The sequence below is a fragment of the Daucus carota genome, chromosome 9 (assembly GCF_001625215.2).
Source record: "Daucus carota subsp. sativus chromosome 9, DH1 v3.0, whole genome shotgun sequence".
In the NCBI taxonomy this organism is placed as follows: Eukaryota; Viridiplantae; Streptophyta; class Magnoliopsida; order Apiales; family Apiaceae; genus Daucus; species Daucus carota.
The window spans coordinates 9,268,934-9,290,594 of record NC_030389.2 but is presented as its reverse complement, the minus strand read 5'-3'; the positions used below and the strand labels follow the sequence as shown (position 1 = coordinate 9,290,594).

At 33.8% G+C, this 21,661-nt stretch overlaps 3 protein-coding genes across 3 annotated transcripts; 2 read left to right on the top strand and 1 right to left on the bottom strand.

The window, feature by feature from the left end:
• Positions 1-278: 278 nt before the first annotated feature.
• LOC135149408 (sesquiterpene synthase 2-like) lies at positions 279-1,744 on the top strand. The gene is made up of 4 exons (XM_064085118.1): positions 279-414; positions 760-1,008; positions 1,141-1,428; positions 1,733-1,744. The coding sequence occupies exons 1-4, from the start codon at positions 310-312 to the stop codon at positions 1,742-1,744; spliced, it is 654 nt and encodes a 217-aa protein (XP_063941188.1). The 5' UTR covers positions 279-309.
• A 6,215-nt stretch (positions 1,745-7,959) lies between these two features.
• LOC108202787 (AT-hook motif nuclear-localized protein 15) lies at positions 7,960-13,535 on the top strand. Its single transcript, XM_017371325.2, has 3 exons — positions 7,960-8,041; positions 12,337-12,424; positions 12,543-13,535. Exons 1-3 carry the CDS (start codon positions 8,027-8,029, stop codon positions 13,406-13,408), a joined length of 969 nt encoding a protein of 322 aa, XP_017226814.2. The 5' UTR covers positions 7,960-8,026; the 3' UTR covers positions 13,409-13,535.
• A 3,656-nt stretch (positions 13,536-17,191) lies between these two features.
• On the bottom strand, positions 17,192-19,728 carry LOC108202786 (sesquiterpene synthase 2-like). Its single transcript, XM_064085117.1, is given in 7 exon segments — positions 17,192-17,467; positions 17,470-17,554; positions 17,639-17,785; positions 17,882-18,100; positions 18,206-18,572; positions 18,652-18,937; positions 19,600-19,728. Coding segments are annotated over 7 exon segments (1,434 nt in total). The 3' UTR covers positions 17,192-17,266.
• Positions 19,729-21,661: the final 1,933 nt, after the last annotated feature.

Genomic DNA, 21,661 nt, shown 5'->3' with positions numbered 1-21,661 from the left:
TGAGTCTGTATATAAAAATATTTCAGCTGGGTGAATTTTTTTGGCTAGATCCGCCACTGCTTCTAACTTATTACACACACAAACATTTTTCAGCTTAAAGTTAGAAACAGTTTTAATTAAGCCCCAGCTTTTAGTTGCACTCAAAAAAAAAAGCCCCAGCTTTATGTTGATGCAAACAGCCTTTAAGTACAATTTGAGTAACTTCACAAAAAAAAGAAAGGAAAGTCTTCCGTAACAGAGTACTCTTCTAATTACAACTCTCTATTTTATCGGTGGGATATCAGTAGCTTAGACAAACTTCCTGATTACATGAGAGTTTGTTATCAAGCTTTACTGGATGTTTTTTCTAAAGCCGAAGAAGAGATGGTAAAGGAGGGAGGACTGACATACGGCTTCGATCATGCAAAAAACGCCGTGAGTCTCTTAAGCGAATGAGGAACGGACCTTAATTAACATTGTTTCTTTAATATTAGTATTTCTATTTATTTATTTTAATACGTGGTGCCTGTTTGGCAAACGGTATTCATGGTTTTTTCGATAAGAAGCCGACTTCTACTTTTCTTGATTTGTTTGTGTAAAAAGCCAGAAGCATAAAAAGCTGCTAGCTTTTGTTTCAGGACTTCTACTTATTTCCCAAACAGTTTAATCACTTATGAGTCTTAATTTACTTCTCACTTCTAGTCCATTTCTTTAATTTAAAAAAAGAAGCACTTTTTTAAGTTTACCCAAACAACCCCTTAATATATAATCGGTTTGCAGTTTAAGAGGACAGTAAGACATTATCATCAGGAAGCTAAATGGTGTCATGTCGGCTACTTTCCAAAGTTTGAAGAGTACATGGGCGTTGCATGTTTATCTGCTGGCATGGCAATGTTGTCAATCACAAGCTTCGTGCTTATGGGTAATGTGGCAACTAAAGAAGCATTTGAATGGACGTCGAAAGATCCCTTGATTCTTAGAGCTGTAGCTGAAATTGGCCGACTCGGTAACGACATCGTGGGACATGAGGTTAGATACCATATATTTTGAAGTTAGGGTACTAGGGTTTATGCTCTGTAGAAAACAACAAAATTGCTTCAACATCCTTGTTTCCAGTATACATCTTAGTTCATAACATATTTTTGACGTCAATAATTGCAGAATGAGAGGAAGAGAGCGCATGTACCATCAGCTGTTGAGTGCTTCATGCAACAATTCGGGGTTCCAAAAGAAATCGCTTATGAATCACTGCAGAATCGCCTTACAAATGCGTGGAAGGATATGAATCATGAATGCTTCAATGCAACAGCAGTTCCAAGGCGGTTGCTAACAAACGTTTACAATTTTTCATGTGCGACAAATCTTCTTTACGAGGATTATGATGGATACACTATCTCTTCAACTCGGACGAAAGAGAGGATAACCTCGATATTGATTGATCCTATTCCCGTTAGCTTTTTATTAATGTAAGATAAGGAGATTTATTTGAATTTTAATATCGGTTGTTTGTGCTCTACTCTATATTTTTGTTGCTCAGCTGCTCAACTAACCTAGCTCATAGATATGAGGGGGCAGTGATGCTGGAACTTTCTTTGTGTTTAAAGTCACAAGATACATATGAGACTAACGCCACAAGATGAATTCTAACACAACTCGATGAACGGATGATCGATACATATAAGACTAACGCCACAAGATGAAGCTTTATTAATGTAAATGAGAGTAATTTACACTTTTGCCTGTATATGTACAGGCAAAAACATAGTTCTTTTAACTTTTCTGCATTGTCAACATGCATTTTGAGAGGGATATAAACATAGTTTCATAACTTTTTTTTGAAACTTTTCTTTCTTATATAAAAATTTAGATAGTAAATATTTATTCAGAAGAAAAAGAATCCAAAATAATTTATCAGACTATATTTTATGAAAGCATTAGAATGTATATCGAGCCTCCGTCCCCCAATGTAAACAATTGAGGGGGACGGAGGGAGTAATTATTATGGTCTGGATGATGTTATTCTAAGATCCTTAATTAATTAATATTCTTCATCTTCATTTTTCTCGATTTTGAGGTGTTGATCATAATTGTTAATAAAATGAATGTGTTTTTTTATTAACTAAGATTGTGTTCATTTGGATGGAATGGAATGTGGAGAGAATGAATGAAAAATTATATAAAAGTTTTATGGAGAAAGAAGAAAGTAAAAAACCAAAAATAATGTAAGGGTTTACAACGTCTATTGGTTAGTGCTGCAGTGCAAATCCTGTCAACAGGCTTCATTCCTTAGTAGTCATGTTTGTGACTAGTCCTTTAGTTTGTTCATTTACATGCACGCACAAAAAGACTAACCTCCTGCACTTTCGTATGATCATCATATATGAAGGGGAGATGACAGCTGTAATCAATCCTTTGGTGTTCATCCCTTACAATTGGGATGATTGGTTAAGCAGGATCACCATCCATTTCTGCTATGGCTCTCTGGCACCACTTGTTCAGCCAAATTAACAACAGACGACTATCTGTTAACAACGTTACAGTATACGAGTATAATTATACAAAGATAGAAATCCGCAACGGCCACCTCATAATCTATTTCCCATATGTGCTCATAAATGTGTGAATCATGTGTTGGGATATATTGATTCAAAATTGTAGCCGAAGAATCAATTATATTTTTATGTTTTAATGTCTCTTTAATTAGAGAAGATCATTTGTTACTCCATAAACTTATTATGTGGCACTAATCGTGCTTTGTGATTTGTATGAGCTCTATATAAAGAGCCTTTTGATTAATAAAATTATAAGCTTCCATCAAATATATTATTTCTCTCCCTATTGTATCAAAATCATCAGCATGGTATTAGAGCTTTAATAATCTTAAGGGATGTGTCAATGTGAGTTTATAGTCATGACTTCCGCCATGAGAAGTTCAAGTTGATGGAGGATTGAATCTGATTAGAGGGAGATGCAACCTCTTGGATACAATCCAACACTAAATCAAATAAGGGATTTTGAAGATGGGTCAACCAAACCTCCTGAGAAAGAACATGAAGGGGGTCAAGAGGATCCAATAACAAGAGGCACGCCAAGATGAGTGTGCAAGGCGCACGTGGCCATGAAAGAATTTTTATTTTAAATTTGTAGGTGTTTCACCATGGGGAGAAGTGTTTTTTAATATTTATAAAGGGTTGATCAAAAAAATTTGGTGAGAAGTGCACCAAGAAAAATGTTTTTGGAGAGAAGTGCTCCAATAAATTTGAAGTTGATGAAAAGTGCACCATGTTTATGGAGAGAAGTGCTACACGTTTCTGGAGGGAAGTGTACCATGTTTGTAAAGAGAAATGCTTCAGGGTTGTGGAGAGAAGTACTCCACGCACGCTTGGTGATGATGAGAAGTACATCGTCATTTTCAAATTCTGAATAAATTTTACAATGTCGAATCAAAAGGGAGTGCTGGAAGAATGATTCAAAATTGTAACTGAAGAATCAAATATGGCATAATGACCTTTTAGCCCTTGAGGTTTGGGTGGAAGTTCTGATTCGGCCTCAAAGTTTAAAAACGTACCTTTCGACCCTCAAAGTATCTTTGTCGTACCTTTTAGCCCTTATGGTGTATACCGGTATATAACGGGGTGGACAAAGTTGACATTTCACACGCGAGGGTTAAAAGGAGCATTAAACATTAAGGGTTAAAAGGAACATCTAATGTATTTTAATGTATTCTTTAGGGGTTAAAAGGAACGAGATGTAAACTTTAAGGGTTAAAATGTACGCCCAAACTTTACCCCGAATATGAATTGTCAAGTTTATCCCCCGATTTATACCGGTATTTTTAAAAAAGGCTAAAAGGTACGACAAAGATACTTTGAGGGTCGAAATGTACGTTTTTAAACTTCGAGGCGGCTCGGAACTTCCACCCATACTTCGAGGGCTAGAAGGTCATTAAGCCTATGTTCTATATATCCTTAGCTATCAGCAGTTTTCATAGTATGTTCGCCTTGTTCTTGCAGATCTATGAACAAATCCCAGTTTTTAATTAGTACTTAATTAAATATCAGGATACTTATTCCAATGTGTTTAATAGGGCCAATTGTATTGGTGCAGGGGCAAAGGAATTTGCAGATCTGTGCAAGTTTATCTTCTGCTAATTGTCATTCATTAATAGATTCATGTATCATAACCCTCCTAATTAATATATATCACTCACATGGAACTGATATACTAACCCCTTCAGGATAGAGTAAAGAAGAAATCATACTTGTGATTGGCTTGGATGAAAGAAATACCAATGAATGGAATCAAATATAAACTATGTTATGAACGTGGATCTGGATCCGGTGTAAATGTTTGCTATATATAAGCCTTACCTAACAAATGGCTTCAGAATCGTTGGATTAGAAAATAAGCGGTCTTGATTTTAAAGGAGCCGCACAAAAAATGCGCAGCCCGACCGTCACTTGGGCCGCACTTTTTTCTGCGGCTCGTGCGGAGCTCTCTGTTACAAGCAACATTACTGAGGTCTCCAATACACTGAAACAGCCCAGAAATGGCTGATTGGCCTTGCCCAGAAGTGGTCTTTTAGAATTTAGCCATAGTTGACTGTGAAATCAAAGTTGTAAATAGGGTTTTGAGATTTTGTGAATAAACCCCATTGGGTCCTCAAATTTCTGATTTGCACAACCTTTGTAAATGAAATTTGCGACGTCTTCTGGCAAAGAAAACTTAAGAAGTATGAAGAAGACAAGAAAAAAAATTAAATTTTGAGACTTTACAAAGTCCATTTGATAAAAAAGATTATGGTGGCTGTCAATTGTTTTTCTCAAATCATGACTAGTTTTCAAGAAAATATTAGAGAATGTTGTCTGCATTTACTCTGCACAATCGGCGGAAAAAAGGTGCGGCCCAAGTGATAGGCTACGTTTTTTTTGGTTTGCGGCTCCTTTAAAATCAGGGTGTTTATTCTCTAATCCAACGGTTCTGAAGCCATTTTTGTTGGATAAGACTTAAGTAGCAAACTTTTGCACCGGATCCGGACCCTATGAACATATATCAAAATTTTCACTCCTTCCTCTCTTCCGTTCTTAACATCCATTTTGAAAACAAATTCCCCCTTCTCCACCTACCCATTTTCTTTTTGAATCTTAACACAAAAAATCTGAAATCACTCATTTTTCTATAAGAACTTTCCTCCTGCCTCCATAATTTCCTTTTAAATTTGTTCATTGCACTCCACTTCTCTAAAACCAAACACAATATAAGGTTTCTACAAAATAACAGCATAGAATTAGCAAAATGCTTTTTTTTCCTGCATATATAACAGTGGTTGCACAGAAGAGTTTGTCTTCTCTCAAGGATAAAATCTAGATGGCTGCAAGAAAGTAATTACCTTGAATTGGTATCTATGGCCATGGAACCTGAAACTCGGCCATCATCTGTACAAGCTCAATGTTAGAGAATTTGAACATCATTAGGAAAAAGCTTATCACAGTACTATTTGTCAGTGCAGAGATGTAAATGGACTGTGCTTATATATCTTATAATTGTCAAATGTGTACGCATTACTCGAGGTCAAAAATGTATCTGTAGCACTTGTAAAGCACCACTATTGTTTCTAGCCACACCAGTTGATGAATGAACTTCTATTATCATTGCCCTTGGAAAGTTAATTAAGAGAATTTTGTTTAGTTGAACCTTTATCCCTTCATCAGAATACCTTGTCATGTTGTCTAAACAAATTCAATCTCGAGATTCTGCTGCTACATTGTCAAATATCATATTATTTTATACATGGATACTTTAAATCATGACATTCATGTCAATATATATAGGAAAATTACTAAATAAGTAATATGTGTCCAAATGCACGCTCAAATGCATTTATATATAAATATATTCATAAATTAATATCATATAATTGTGAAGGATAAGGTGAATTAATTGTTATTTATTTATTTATTATTTACTTAAGCTATTTATTCACTTATTCATTAATATTTATTCAATTCATTTATTATTTTTTTGAGTAGAAAATCAATTTAATAATGAAAAGCCATACGGCATCTACAAAAGCAGTCCCGTCGAACAAACATAAAACAGAAACAATCATTGATTAATCCATTATTCATGGAATCACGCGATTTGTTGAAGATGAGATATTTACAAGCATCCTCTTCTTCACATCCGGTTGGAGTTAAACATGTTTGAGCTATTGACCATAATTGCAATCTCTTAACACACCACATGAAAAACCGGGTATTTTTGACCGCCTTATTTTTGACCGAACACAGTCACATTTAAGGTCAAACTCGCATGTCACCAACTCAAGACTAAAATTGACCGATTAATTTTGACTGCTCACATATTTGACCGAAAACGGTCAAAATTAGTTTTCTGTCAAATTTATCTGGTCATTTTTAAAATGACGGTCCCGCAAAAAATGGAGGGAAATTTCCCGCCAAAGCTTGATTCAATAACATTATCAAAATTGATCGATCGCGGTCAAATTTGTTTGCGGTCAAAATTCTTTTCTAGGCTAGAATTCTCTCGCACAAAGTTTTAAAAAATAAATAAATATATGTTTGATTGGGGTCGGTCAAAAATGTAATTATTTTGACCGGGGTCGGTCTATTTTACCCTTCCCAGATTGACTACATACTGGCCATTTACACCGCTTTCCCTTTTCTCTCTTCTATTCTCCCTTTTCCACCATTTCTCTTCTTCCATGTCATATATATATATATATATATATATATATATATATATATATATATATATATATATATATATATATATATATAATATTCTACTCATCAAATCATTGAGATCATCAAGTAAGTATCACATTCTAGTATTTAAATTTTACTAGTTTTTTTTCCTTTAAATAATATAAATTCAATAACTAATTATGATAATTATATAGGTTAAATTGTGTTTTCTAAATTTTTCTAAATTAGTGTAGAGTGCTGTTTCTGAAATTGGTATAAATGTTTGATGGTACTCATGTATGATAAAGTCAGTATAGATGTGTGTATTAGTACACATTTTAGGTATGAGTTAATTAGAATTTTGTGATTTTATTTTATTTGAATTTATATTGAATTGTGTGTATATTTTGCTGATGACATCCGATCGTAGTTGGGTTGGTCGTAGTCGATACAATGAGTTGAAATATATGACGGAAGAATACAAGAATGGTGTGGATAGTTTTCTTAAATTTGCTTGTGATAATCTTGAAGATGAAGATGAACCTTATGAGATGTCCATGTCAAAAGTGTAAAAATAGGTATTTCAAAGATCCTATAGTGATGTGAAAGTTGATTTGTATCTTCATGGGATTATGCAATGGTATACCAAATGAGATTTACACGGGAAGAAGGATATCGTGGTACACAATTCTAATAACAAAGAGTCGAGAAGTAAATGAAAGTTTGACATCTAAAGAAACAAATATAGCAAATGAAGATGCTTTCCACAATGAGGTATTAAATTCTTCATCATCAAATGTGGAAAGAGTGATTATTCGTGATCCCACAATTTTTTTTTATTGATTTGACAATGTTTGAAAGCAATCATTTGGATGACTATGAAGAAGAACAAATTGCAAGTGACAATGAAGATCAAAATGAAGATATGGATGATGATGACCAAAGTGATGATGATGATTTAGTTTAATTTATTTTTGGTTTAATCAAATTTGTATTAATACTCATTGTGATAATTTGTACTAAATTAACCAAATTTATAATTATGCCCTTAATATTTCTTTTTAAGTATTTAAAATTAAATTGATTTAATTACTATGTTTTGTTGCTCTGTTTTATTTGATTGCTCTATATTACTCCAGTAGCTACTGCCGAGAAATCCATATGTTCGTTTTTTTTACAGAGCCCGGTCAATTTTAATGTTTGACCAAAAACGGTCATATTTACCAAATATATAAATACAACTAAAGTTCCCCTTTTTCCCCGTTTCTCACATTAGCCTCTTCACAGACGCCGCTCTTCAGAACTAGGGTTTATTCTCTGTCATAAAACTCTTTCAATCCATGGCTATATCTCAGGTAATAACCTCGATTTCTTATATATACATGTATATATATGTATGTTTAGTCCATAACATCGATTTTTCTCGGTGTTTGTTTGCTTGCTAGTTTCAGTGTTCGTCAGCCCGGACTTACTGTTGATTTGGTTGTTTCCTTCCATTTAGATGACTTACTTCTATTAGTCTTCTAGATGCTAATTTCTTGAACTCTCTGTTTGTTGTGGATGTTATTTTTAGTGGATTCTGATTTTATTTAACTATGAACTTTGAATTTTCGTGAAAATTTGAACTTTGAAAACAATAGTCAAAATTGACCGAAAACGGGTCGAAATTGGCAGCAACTTTAAATGGTCAAAACTAACCGGTCATTTTAACTATATTTGACCGGAGATGGCTAAAATCCACTAAGCTATGACTGACCGCCGTTTCCGATCAAAATTAACTAAATTTGACCGAACCCGGTCAAATTTAACTAAATTTGACCGGATATGACGGTCAATTTTACCCGTTTTCTAGTAGTGACATTTTTTATCACAAAATCAAAGATCATACTCTCACAAACAAAGGAGAGAAAAACCAAAGCTCTCACCAAGGAGAGAAACAACCTAACTCTCACCAAGGAGAGACTACACCAGATCAAAATAATAACTAAAGATAAATAAAATTTAGATGTGAAGCGGAACCACAGTTTCAAGAGAAATCGGACTGAAAATCCACCCGCTTGAAACAGAGAAGAAAGACAACGAAATCTCCGATGGTTTTAGATCTAAGAATTCCCCCGAGATTGGATCTGAAGTAGAACCACAAAAACAAGAATCGGACTGAAACCCACGCGCTTGGAAGAGAGACAACGAAATCTCCGATGGTTTTAGATCCAAGTTTCCTGAAAAGAAGTATTATTCAAAAACTAAGAAGAAAACAAAGTAATCAACTGATTCGGGGCTTTCCACCGGTGAAAACCGATGGAATCCCCAGCGCCTATGATAAGAGAGAGGGAGAGAATTAGGGTTAAGAGAGAGGCTAGAATTCATTTATTTAATTAATGCTATCTTTATTTACTGATACTCTTTTATTTTAATTCACATATAGGGTAGTATCAAAGGATAAGTATTTACTCTAGTATTATTGATCATAGGTCAGAGTAGGAGACTCGACAAGGAGCCAGTTCAGGTTCAATTCTAAAAGTCACAACTATCAGCCACAGACCTGTAAGACGAGTGTACAATCTATCCTATCTTGATTCATTCTTCTGAATCTAAATTGTGTATGTTATATCTAGAATCCTATTACAGGATGATTTGACTAGCTAGTGAATTCTTTAGATGTAAAGTACTTTTGTCCCCACGTAGGATGATAATGAAACTTGAACATCTTTTATCTAATTGAAGAAATCACAGAACACTATACTTCACTATCATAGTAATCAAACAGTATCCATCTCTGATTATTTCCCTAAACGCCAACACTTAGCATAATGGCTTTACACCTGATAATTAAATTCCTACTACATATATATTGGAACTTCCCTTAGCTTGAACTATCCAGAATTTATTTTCACTAATAGAACTTAGCAAAATATTATTTGGTTGTCCCTACCTAGCAATAACCTCAAACCTTGTACTTAACTTGAACATTTTTACTTTGATAAATTGAGTCTCCACGCTGAACAAAACTAGATCATATACCCTTTTCTCCCTAACAACTATCCATTAGAAACTTGGCATAATAATTCAGTTTAGCTTGCTTAAATAAAATTCAGGAATTTTTCCATTGTTAAGTATTGGATTTAAAAGTTAAGAATCAAATCACTCATCATGAAAATATTTTAGAAGGAATTGGATGGAGACCGAGATGCTCGTCCAAATTATTATTTTATTATAAGTCAATGTGTGTCTAAGGATCCTTTATATTTGAGAATCGCATTATATGTGGTTCAGAGCTATGTCATGGGCTAATCACCCAACTTAATTCGTAGCATCTTATCAAATTTCCAATTCAACATCTATAACCGATCAATTTTGCTTTTGTGTTGACTAATCTTCTATTTTAGATTTTTTGTTTATTTAATCCTCTTGTTCTTTTATCACGTTTTTTTTGACAAAAATGTCTTATTCTTTTATCACTCATTCTATTTATCTGAGATTTTGCACTTGCTGAGCTTTGGCTCAATTATGGTATTTTTATCTTACACTGAAATCTGAGAACGATGAGATTCATCGAAGTAACTTGTTAGACGACGTGAGGGTCTGGGTATGCCTAGAGGCTTAAGTAACTAGAAAGGGCACAATTTAGAAGGTCTAGTGAGAACTTTCAGAATGGATGTAATCAGATTTAAATAGTTATTTTGATCTATAATAACTTTGAATTTGTAGATTGTATTGTTTATACTCATGCCTGTGTGACGATCCCTGTGTAGAAGTATTGTTGACTTATATTAATAGTATGATATTATGTTGTTTTTCATTATATACTTATATTATCATATTGTTATATAGGAAGTCGGGTGTGTTGCACCAATAATTATAATTTTGTGTTGATTTAGTTTCTTAAATAAGTGATGTGTCGAATTGAATTAGTGTTGATTTTATGGACAAGGAACCAACGACAAAGAATGTACAATATTGATCGAACTTGAGATAAATGGTTTTTTGAGACACTAGCCTCAATTGACTAAATTGTGATATTTTCTTTTATGCATAGCATGTTACTCATTGAATGCGAATCTAAAACTAGCTAGCTTGGTAATATATTTTGGCACTATGATTATGAATGAAAACTTGTATTGTAATGTTAAAGAAATATTTAAATCAAAGGAGAAATTGAAATGTTGTGACTAGAAATTTTTTTTATTAGTTAACTTGTAAGTATAGAGTCTAAACTTAAATGCTTGATATACTTCACATATATATGAATTGAATTTTAATGATTTATATCCTGTCAACTCTCACAAGACAAGTCATTATGGTACTTAATTACTAGATTGTAGCATCAAAATTGCCAAATAATCACTTAATAGTATGCCGGAACAAGACACCAGTGGTAGATGCCAACGACTTAAAAGATGGTTGCATTGTATGTTCAGAACCGGTCCTTTAGTTCGGATATGGTTTATTTTCCTATTTTTTAAATGTGAGGATATTAATGCTTAATGCTCATAGGGTGATAGTAAGAGTAAAATTAATAAAGATATTTAACCTGATTTTATTAATCAATAAAATATGATTTTTTTTAAAAAAAAATACAAATAACATAAATTTAAAATAATTTATAAAAATTAATGCATTCAACTACTGGCAAAAAACCTAAATAATCACATTTCGCTCCCCATATTCGCTTAATTATCTTACATATAATTTTTAGTAATTAGTCTTGTAACCAACCAAGTGAGTATATATTATTCCATTTAGATAAATTTTGACAATCATTATTAAGCTGTTATCAATCCTATGAGTATATATTATTCCATTGAAATAAATTTTGACAATCATTATTCAGCTGTTATCATTCTATTGAGATAAATTTGGACAATTGTTGTTTAGCTGTTACCAATTCTATGAACATATATTATTTCTTTGAAATAAATTATCACAATCATTATTTAATTGTAAGCAACTAGTATGAAATTCAATAAATCGTACTTCAATTATTTTGTCTTCAACTACTCCCTCTGTCCCACAATACAAGTCTCTTTTGAAGGAAATTAATGGGGTTGAATAAGATTCTACATGCATGCATTTATTAGGGGTACAAGTAAGAAAATGTTATCTAATTAATACTTTCTTAATATATGTAATTTTTCCAAAAGAGACATGTATTGTGGGACGAAGGGAGTATCTTTTGCATATTTCATTAAATGCTATTTCAAGAAAAGTAGTTCCGCTTAAATATAAATTTTTGTTTCATTTCCAAGATATAATTAATGTTACAATTCAAATTACATATTTATTTAATTGAAATTATTTGACATGTCATGGAAGTATTTTGTCAAATACTCCCTCTCTTCCACTATTATGGGACAAAGGGAGTAACAAATACTCTCTTCATTTCAAAATGATCGTGACTTTGATTTTTTGCACGTACTCTGATCTAAAAAAACATTTTTATAAATCATTTTCAAATTTTGTTTTTCTGAACAATGTTCAACATCTATATTTTTATTTTAAAAAAATATTAAAAAAATGCTGGAAAATACGTTTTCTTTACGTTTCAAATGACATGCAAAACATCAAAACGGCTCCTATTTTGTCATGGAGTGAGTAAATGGGAACCGAAAGAGTATTGTCTTACAGCTGTAATACACCCATGTATTTTCAGCTCGGAGCCGGTGTTATTAGAGGACTTCCTCCGAACATATCATTCACGCCTCAGCTCTCAATCCCTTACTCATCAGATCTTACTTTCGGTATGAATTACTTCAATAATTCTGTTCATGTCACAACTCCAAACACAATATATGCCTCATGCTTATTCCGCGCAAAACGATTTAATCAACGGGGCAAGCCCAATTTTTAATAATGCAGGGGGTGTTGCTGTGAGTAACACGAGTGCAAGTCGTCCTGGACGCCCTCATGGATCCCGGAATAAACCCAGAGGAGAGGATTCTGCACCCATTACGGTTATTTTGAAGGTGCCACGTGGCGTTGATCTGATTGATTGGGTGGTCAGTTATGCCAGCTCAAAGAAGGCTCATCTCACTATTCTCTGTGGAAGTGGAAATGTGCTTCGGGCTGATCTGAGTCACATGGGGTCTCAGGCTCCTCCGATAACATTTACTGAACCACTTAGCCTGATTACTATGTCAGGGATGTTTTTGTTCTCTGGCTCGAAAGACGGTCCTCTTGCCTTGTTTAATGTCACATTGGGCAGACTCAGCGGGGACATCGTTTCGGGTACTGCAGTCAGTATGATAACCATGGATGAGGTCACGTTGACTGCAACTGTTTTCTACAATCCAGAAATGTTGGCTGTTAGGGCTACCGAGGAAATGGCTATGGAGTCCAATTACAATCTGTTGAGTGGAAGGAACTTGAAATGGTCTGTGGTCCTGAGTTTCGAACCAGGGACTGATGTGATCAAGGCCTTGGTACAATTTGCGAGGTACTATTCTCTGAATTTTTCGGTTCTTTGTTGTAGCGGACTTGTATCAGAAGTTGACATTGGTAATTCGAGGTCCCATCCCCTGTCTGTAGATGTTTTGGGAAATTTTCAGATAATTTCGTTTTCAGGGACCTGTAATGGTCGCGTTGCTAATTCTCTGGATGACATTCAGAAGTCTTTTGTTGTTTCGATGGTGAGTCAGAATAATGTTCTTACAAATGGAACAGTGGTTAAGAGCATGAAAGCGGCTAGTTATGTTACTGTAGTCGCGTTAGCAAATGATGCTTAATTTTATGTGTTTGAATTGGATAGCGTCTGAGGTCCATTATCATTGCTCTGTATGAATTAAGTTGAATTTTTTTGCTTCTGATATATCATAATATTGTATTGGTTTGAAGTTATGCGTGCTTGAAATATATGAATATTGTGAAATAATTTGTTCATGTTCTTTTTTGTATAGCACGCTACTCATTGATTGCGAATCGAACGCTAGCTAGCTTGATAACATATAAAAAAATTTAAATGTTGTGACTAGATTTTTTTTTCAGTTAACTTGTGTGTAGATTCTAATCCTAAATGCTTGATACTTCATTAATATATGAAATCAAGTTTGGCCGGTTTATATCCTGTCAACTCTCACACAACAAGTCAATGTTGTACTTAACAGATTGTTACATCACATCTGCCAAATAATCAATTAGTAGTACGCCGGAACAAGACAAGAGTCAATATGATAGAGTGCCAAGGGCTTAACAGATTGTTGCATCCCATCTTTAAAATTGGTGTTTTAGTTTGAATATGATTTAAATGTTGTTATTTTCTAAATGTGCGAATATTAGAGCTTAGTGCTCAGAGAGTGAGAGTAAGAGCATAATGAATAAAGATATAGTTCCTCTTCTAAATATGATCCCCTTATTGACCCATGAAATATAACAAAATTTAACCAACATATATAAATAACATAAATTTGAGATAACCTATAAAAATAAATGCAGTTCAACTACCAGCAAAGATACCTAAATAATCACATTTCAGGGAACTGTGATGGTCGCGTTGCTAATTCTTTGGATAATATTCAGAAGTCTTTTGTAGTTACAATGGGGAGTCTGAATACTAACCTTAAAAATGGAGCACTGGTTACAACATGAAAACAGCTAGTTATGTTACTGTAGTCGCGTTAGCAAAGGATGTTTAGTTTTATATGTTTGAATTGGGTCGCGTTCTAGGTCCATCATGACTGCTCTGCAGTATGATCAATTAAGTTGAATTTTTACCTTTTTCTTCTGATATATGATCATACTGTATTGTTTTGAAATTATGTCTGCTTGAAAGAAATGAATATTGTGAAATAATTGTAACAAGATGTTGAACATTTGATCAACACTAATTTTAGGACTTTATGGACACAGACATTAGTAGTCAATGATGACCATATGTTTATATTTTTATGTTTTAATGTCTCTTTAATTAGAGAAGATTTTTAACTCTATAAACTTATTATGTAGCACTAATCGTGCTTATGTGATATGTACGAGCTCTATATAAAGAGCCTTTTGATTAATAAAATTATAAGTTTCCATCAAATATATTATCTCTCTCCCTATTGTATCAAAATCATCAACAGAATGCCACATAGTTCATGTCAGCCAATAGATTAGGTCAAAATTTGTAGTGTACGCGCAATGTTCCTGATGTGTTTTGGTAAAAAATATTATTTTGACACTGCCTTTTGTTTTGAATGTTAACCACACGCAGCAAGAACTTGTCAATGGAAACAAAGCCGTTTTTGCAGTCACGTTGAATCAAATTTAATATAATGAGCTGCATTAATTCTGCACATTTACATATTTTAGAAGAAGCTCTGTATGTAAACAAGTGCAACAGCATTCCTGGTAATTGTAAAACCAGCCTCTACTATGTTCCATAGATTTTGCTTCAACACATATTTTGAGCCAGGCTCTCCATGTCTTCTAAAATTGTAAAACCAGCCTCTACTATGTTCCGTAGATTTTGTGCTTGAAGGTATATGTCTTCATTCGGATGCTCCAGAAGTAATAATTTTCTCCATCAAAGACAGGAATTGGAATATTATAGGCTGAAGTATTATTCAACGCCCTTGTGTGGCCAGGGTTCAATAAGACTGGACAAAAACACTAATATTCCTCTCCTAACTTAATTCAGGGTGTTGCCAAAACTCCAGAACACAAAATCAAATAATCACATGCTACAAATGAAAAGATGATAAAGAGATTTACAACAAGTGAAGAACTTGAAAAAGAATCTTGGTTCAAACATTAATTTCTAGTCAACAGTAATTTCATAATCATTTTTTCATAATGGGCAGACCTGTGTATACAGGTCTATCAGCCTGTAATACACATAACACACACGCTATCGAACTTATTATCACAAGTGAATACAAACTCTTGTTATAGAAGGGTGGAACTGATGCTTGATTCATCGATGTGTATTCAAGGAGCACTAATTTACTTTTATTCTTTTATCATTGCTAAGTTTTAAGTAATTCCTCTGTAAATCTCATTCAACAAAAAGTGAAAAATTAGAAGTAACATAGATATCTCAAAACTCTTAAATGCCATGAATCATATTTTACATAATCAACAAAATCACAAGCCCCTTCTTCAGAAAGATTATAATTAGGCAAGATAGACTTCCCGGTGAATATTGATATTTTTTAGGCAACCAAATAGTGTTCGAGTAGTGAAAGCCACTTAGAGTGCTAGAAAGTCTAGAGTTTGATTGTCACCCTCACCTCCATTTACCTGCTTAATATTTACGACCACCAATAACAATTATTATTTACAGGGCAGAAGTGAGGTAAAAATCAAACTCCAAACAGAGAAAAATGATTAAGGGTCTCAATGATCTCCCACATGCAATATACGACATATTCTACATATTTCTACTAATCTTCCACTTCTAGTGTTTTCTATGAATCAGGAAATTAGAAAGATTCAGAATGCTTAGTTCTCCGCTCCATCAAGCTGCACTGAAGAATTGGGTGTTGTTATTGCTTATTTTCGTCGGGCTCAATGATCTCCCAAATTTCGTAATAATAATCTATTAATAATTTATCTTAGACTCCTAGTCCCAAGTTAATTATTTCCTCGATGTTAAACGAGGATAATCTCTAAATAATTATAGACGATATCTCCCAATAATATCCTTCAAAATCTGGAACGAATATATATGATTAAAAGATAAAATCCACTAATTCCAAATATATCTCTAAACACTCATGGAGAATAAAACCTAATTCTAACAGAACTGCATTGGCTTGATCACTTTATAAATAGGGTAGGCAGGCATCTTCGAAAAGGATCCAACACATCTAACTAGTCGAGACATCTCTTAAGTCCAGCCCCAAACAACCAAAAACCCAAAACTCCTATTTTTATATTTAGATTATTCCAGCGACCTCCGAATTTGTTATTAACAAATTCCTCCATTAACAGTTGTTGATAGTATACAGCTGCTCTACTTATATATGGATTATAAAACATGCAACACCTTGTTCGTTGTCCAGACTCGCCGAGAATTTGTTACACAGTTTAGATCATAATAAAGTAGTTGCACACTCTTATATTAATAAAAGTTATCTTACACAAACAAACCAGTGACACTGGAAATTCTCACCTGAAGCAACCATTACATTATTGATCATTTCTACGACGAGATCTCACCTGATAGAGTTCATTTATTAAACAACAGTACTAATTAACAAGCCATAAGAACACACTGGAAAGCGGTTAAGCATTATACAGGAAAAGGGTCCAGCACTACGGAGGTGATCATCTCTTTTGTCCGAGCCGAGACATGTGTGTATCCGCCGTCATAAAGAAGATTTATAACTCGTGCCAAATTGAAAACTCTCATTAGCAACGGCATTGCAGCTGCTGTTGGATTGAGGCATTCCAAACACTCTAATAACTTATAACGTCATAAAGAAGTTGGAAGTAGAAAAATTCTAGCTTTTCTTTACAACTTAATCTTTTTTTCCAAACACTCTAATAACTTATAATTATTAATTTACTTCTCGTATTATTCCACTTCTTTACTTTAAGTAAGAAATCACTTTCTTTTAAACTAACACAAACGACCCCATAGTCAATTTAATCAGAACATTTTACTTAATTAATAACGGCTGCAACCTAAAGTTTCTATGTCTGACCTCATGTCCTACTATGTCGTCACTGAGTCTGCAAATCAGAGATGAGGCTTTGACAATTATCGGATCTTTAGAAATCCATTCATATGCTTCTCTAGTTGCCACATCACCCATTAGCACGAAGCTTGTGACCGATAACATTTTGTACCCCCCAGATATATGAGTGAAACACTCATATACTATTCGAATTCTGGAAAGTACTGTACTTTACACCATTTTGCTTCGTCGAAATAGACTCTTGTTAACCTTTTAAATTAAAAATAAAGTACCATGTATTAGAAAGGACAGAAGTTTAAAAGGGCACTTTGTAATTGCTATACATTTAGGACATTTACAGCATCCTTTGCGTAAAGAAAGCCGTATGATGGCCTTCCTGCCTTTTCTATCTCTTCTTCAGCTTCAGAAAGAACTTCCAGTAGAGGACGATAACAAAGGGTGATGTACTCTGGCAGCTGATCTATGGTCCTGATATCCCATCTAGTGCAAAACATTTAACAATAGTTATCAGATATTAAGATATTAAGAATAATATATTGCTTTTCTATGTGAGAGGCCACCCAAATTTGCACTTACTTCTCAATTGCATCAGTAAATTGCTGGAGTTCTTCTATAGTTTCATAGACATCATATATGTCATCAACAATGGATGTTAAGGAAATCACTTTGGTTAGGAATACTCGGGCCTCCGTATACCGGGGCTCAAAGTACACGCCTGATATCCAAAAGTAACATTCCACCACTCTGTCCCTTGCGAAAGAAAGTTTATTTGCAAAATCTAGATCTTTCCACCACCTCAAATTAAAGTTGTTTCATTCAATACAAATGAATCAAGAAGGCTTTACATGCTCAAGACTCGCGCATATCATTTATAGATATGGATATACCTCGTAATAGGACCGCGCGAGCTCACTCTGATGCAATGCCTGTACTCGATTAAAATCACGTTTTGCCAGATCTAACAGCACTTGATTATGCCAAGATAATTTGTGGTAGACGGATATGTAATGCCTTGCTACAAGCCTATTTAAACTTCTACGGAGGGGATACTTGAGCGCACGACCCACAAGGCCTGCTAATGGATCGTTGAGGTTTGAATTCAGATATAGATTAAGGTGAGAGGTGGTGAATTCAAGAGCTTCTTCTAGTATAGTTTCTCCATGCACCATGAGATGTGCTGCTTCGTACAAGCTTAGCATTCCTCTAACATCCTCAGCCAAGCTCTCCTTGAACTTCACGTTGTTGTCCTTGAACTTGTAGAATACATCTGCATGTGTGGAAATACCTAAAAATATGTTAGTATGTACGTTTGACACGAGGGTCGGATTTGATAAAAATAAAGCTACCTGAAGAAACCACATGTCCTTGCTGTCTAAGCAGGCGAAAACATAGAGCAGCATCATGCAAATCAACATCAACTTTGGTGCAGTAAACTTGAAGAAAGCTATCCTTCAAGTGCTGTAATATTGCACTTAACTCAGCTTCAAAATGGTAGGCCAGACCTAATCTTTGAATATCATCGATTAAGCTTATTACTTTCTGCTGAGGTGTGTCCCCTGCAACCAGCATCTGCTTGGCCTCTTCTTTCAGCCCTTGAAGGTGTTTCTCCTCTACGTTATCAACTTCAGTTTTCTGGTTGCATGAGTTTGTTAGTACAAATTACACGTATAGTAATCAATGCATGCGCGCGCACACACATATATTATAATTTATCAAACTATGGAGGTGTTTGGCCAGGCTTAAAAGCCTGCTTCTGAATTTACAAGTTAGAAGCACTTGTTCGTATTGTTAGTGTAAAAAGTTAAGAAGTACTTATAAAAAGGAGAGAATACTACTCCCTCTGTCCCTCTCATTTCTTTATAGTTTTTTTCACTGCTCGACACGCATTTTAACGTGCATATATATAAAACATAGTTGTATAACTTATTTTAGAATTTTTTTTCTTTGTATAAAAATATAAACATCAAATTTTTATTCAGAAGCAAAAAAAGATCAAAATAATTTATAAAACTACGTTTTATGAGAGCATTAGAATGCGTGCCGAGTCCCCGTCCCCCAATGTAAACAAATGAGGTGGACAGAGTAACTTTTGTTCAATGACTTATACTTCTTTCCCAAACAATTTAATCATTTATAAGTCTTAACTTGCTTCTAACTTCTACTTCACTTCTTTACTTTAGGAAGCATTTATTTTAAGCTCATGCAAATGACCCCATATTTTGTAAACGTGTCAAGCCCCCGTCTTTCAATGTAAACAATTGAGGAGGACGGAAGGAGAATATATGGTAACGTACCAGGAGGGAGTTGTTACAGTATGGGAGGAATTTGTCTCCCCAGATGCTGGGATGATAATTTGCTGAACTCCGAGCAACGGCAGTACTTGCAATTGGTGGACCAGAAGTAGCATTAACATAAACAGCCATGCTTTGCTGATATATCTTAGTTCTTTTAAAACCAAACACAGATAGTACTTTGCAATGTGATTTTCTGGGAACCTTGTATCATCTTATTTATAGTGTTTTTCCATAGCTTACACTTGTTGACATTTGTGTTGTTTAGCATGGGATTACTCTTCTAAGTACATATTATGTAATTTTTTAATAGCTTACCCTTGTTGACAATTTATATATCTATAGATACATTTTTCCTTTATAAATTATTTATGTCCCGCATTCCTCCTCCTCCTCTTTTATATGTCCTTTTTTTCAATCTCTTCACATAGTTTACCATCGCTGACATTGAGTGCAACCACGGAAGTAGTAGTATTGGGCAAAGGTGTATGGCCTGAAATCATTACTGATTCAAATATCTAAGTTGAAATAAATTATTTCATATTTCTTTTCAAAACTGATCAAAATTTGGATCATTATCATTTTCAACTTATTATTGTCCGTGTCTTTACCTTCATCTTCATTTCCCTCCATTTTGAGGTGTAGATCGTATTCGTCTAATCGAAATACAATACCGAAGGATCGGATAGCTTCTTTCATACATGAAACTTTCATCTAATCAAAGGACATGTTGAAAAGCCACACAAAAATTAGATAAAACTTTTGATATCTGAAAAAAAAACACTCGAAAGAAAAGCAAAATCCGCGGAACTAAGAGGAAAGGGAAACTTTCATTCAAAATGTCTACCGACTAACCAAAGGTCATGCAGAGATGGCCCCGAAAATTTAGCCAATAAAACTTCAATGACGAAAAAGAAAACCCCGATGAAAACAAAAGTCCGCGGAAATAAAAAATTAAAGAGGGCGAAAAAAGGAGGAAAGAAAGGAAGAATCAAGCATGAAAGATTATGCCAGGCACTGAAACAAAGTCATCTAAAATGACACAATCGTTAATAAACGACAAATATAATCGCAATATACGATCAAAAAGCCATCAACTATGGCACTCCCTCGATCGGGGCACAAATTAAAACTACAGATAAAACAAGCCTTATAAATCTAATTATAAATATATGTAATCATCGGTTATGGCTAAAATTGAATCAAAGTCGATTGACTCGTTATTGACTGATCTCAATTGATTTATCCCCAAATCAAAACCTTGAACATCGAGTAGATCTGAAATCTTGGAACAGAGCTGGTGGGGAGTATTATTGAGAAAACGAGAACAAATCAAAAGAAATAAACTAATTTGGAGCTTTTCAACGGTAAAAATCGATGAAATCTCCGACGGCGGCCGGAAAAAAGAAAAAAGAGAGGATATTTGTATTTTCAATCTCAATGTTAGCGATGCATATTTTAATATTTACATCTTTGATTTAAATAATTTATTAAATGTGATAGAAATAACATATTAAAATTATTAAACACTAAATTTAAGATTAAGTAATTTAATATAATATTTATATAATATAATATATAAATAGTAATTTAGATCAAAATTTTAAACACTTGAATCAAAAAATATTTAAATATATAATTTAGAATAACTATTTAAATTATGTTCAATGTTTTTTGATAGTGTAACACTTTCATCTCATATAATTCCCACCATTTCTAATTTAACTTTTCTTAATTTCTCAACGATCAATTTACATCACATATGTGCTATATGTTCGAAAATCGAGTTCTCCACAAAGAATTTGTATATAATTTTTACTAAACCAATCGTCATTTATAAAATATGATTTATAATTTTCAAGTTATATCTATATGTGTATCACACTATATTTATATACACTCGCACTTACTCTCGACTTACAAAAAATTCTCACTTGTTTTTTTACTGAGACAATCTGATTAGTTCGTAAAATATAATTTACAGATTTATAAGTTACATAAGTATTTAACTATAATAATTATGCACTCACACTCTCACAAATAAATATATCTGTTCATATCATAT

Excerpts from the sequence above, each read along its gene's own strand:
- LOC135149408 (XM_064085118.1), top strand. The coding sequence starts at position 310 with ATGAGAGTTTGTTATCAAGCTTTACTGGATGTTTTTTCTAAAGCCGAA. Across the intron at positions 415-759 it reads TCGATCATGCAAAAAACGCC|TTTAAGAGGACAGTAAGACA; the intron begins GTGAGTCTCTTA and ends ATCGGTTTGCAG. Across the intron at positions 1,009-1,140 it reads ACGACATCGTGGGACATGAG|AATGAGAGGAAGAGAGCGCA; the intron begins GTTAGATACCAT and ends CAATAATTGCAG.
- LOC108202787 (XM_017371325.2), top strand. Across the intron at positions 12,425-12,542 it reads CTCATCAGATCTTACTTTCG|GGGGTGTTGCTGTGAGTAAC; the intron begins GTATGAATTACT and ends TTAATAATGCAG.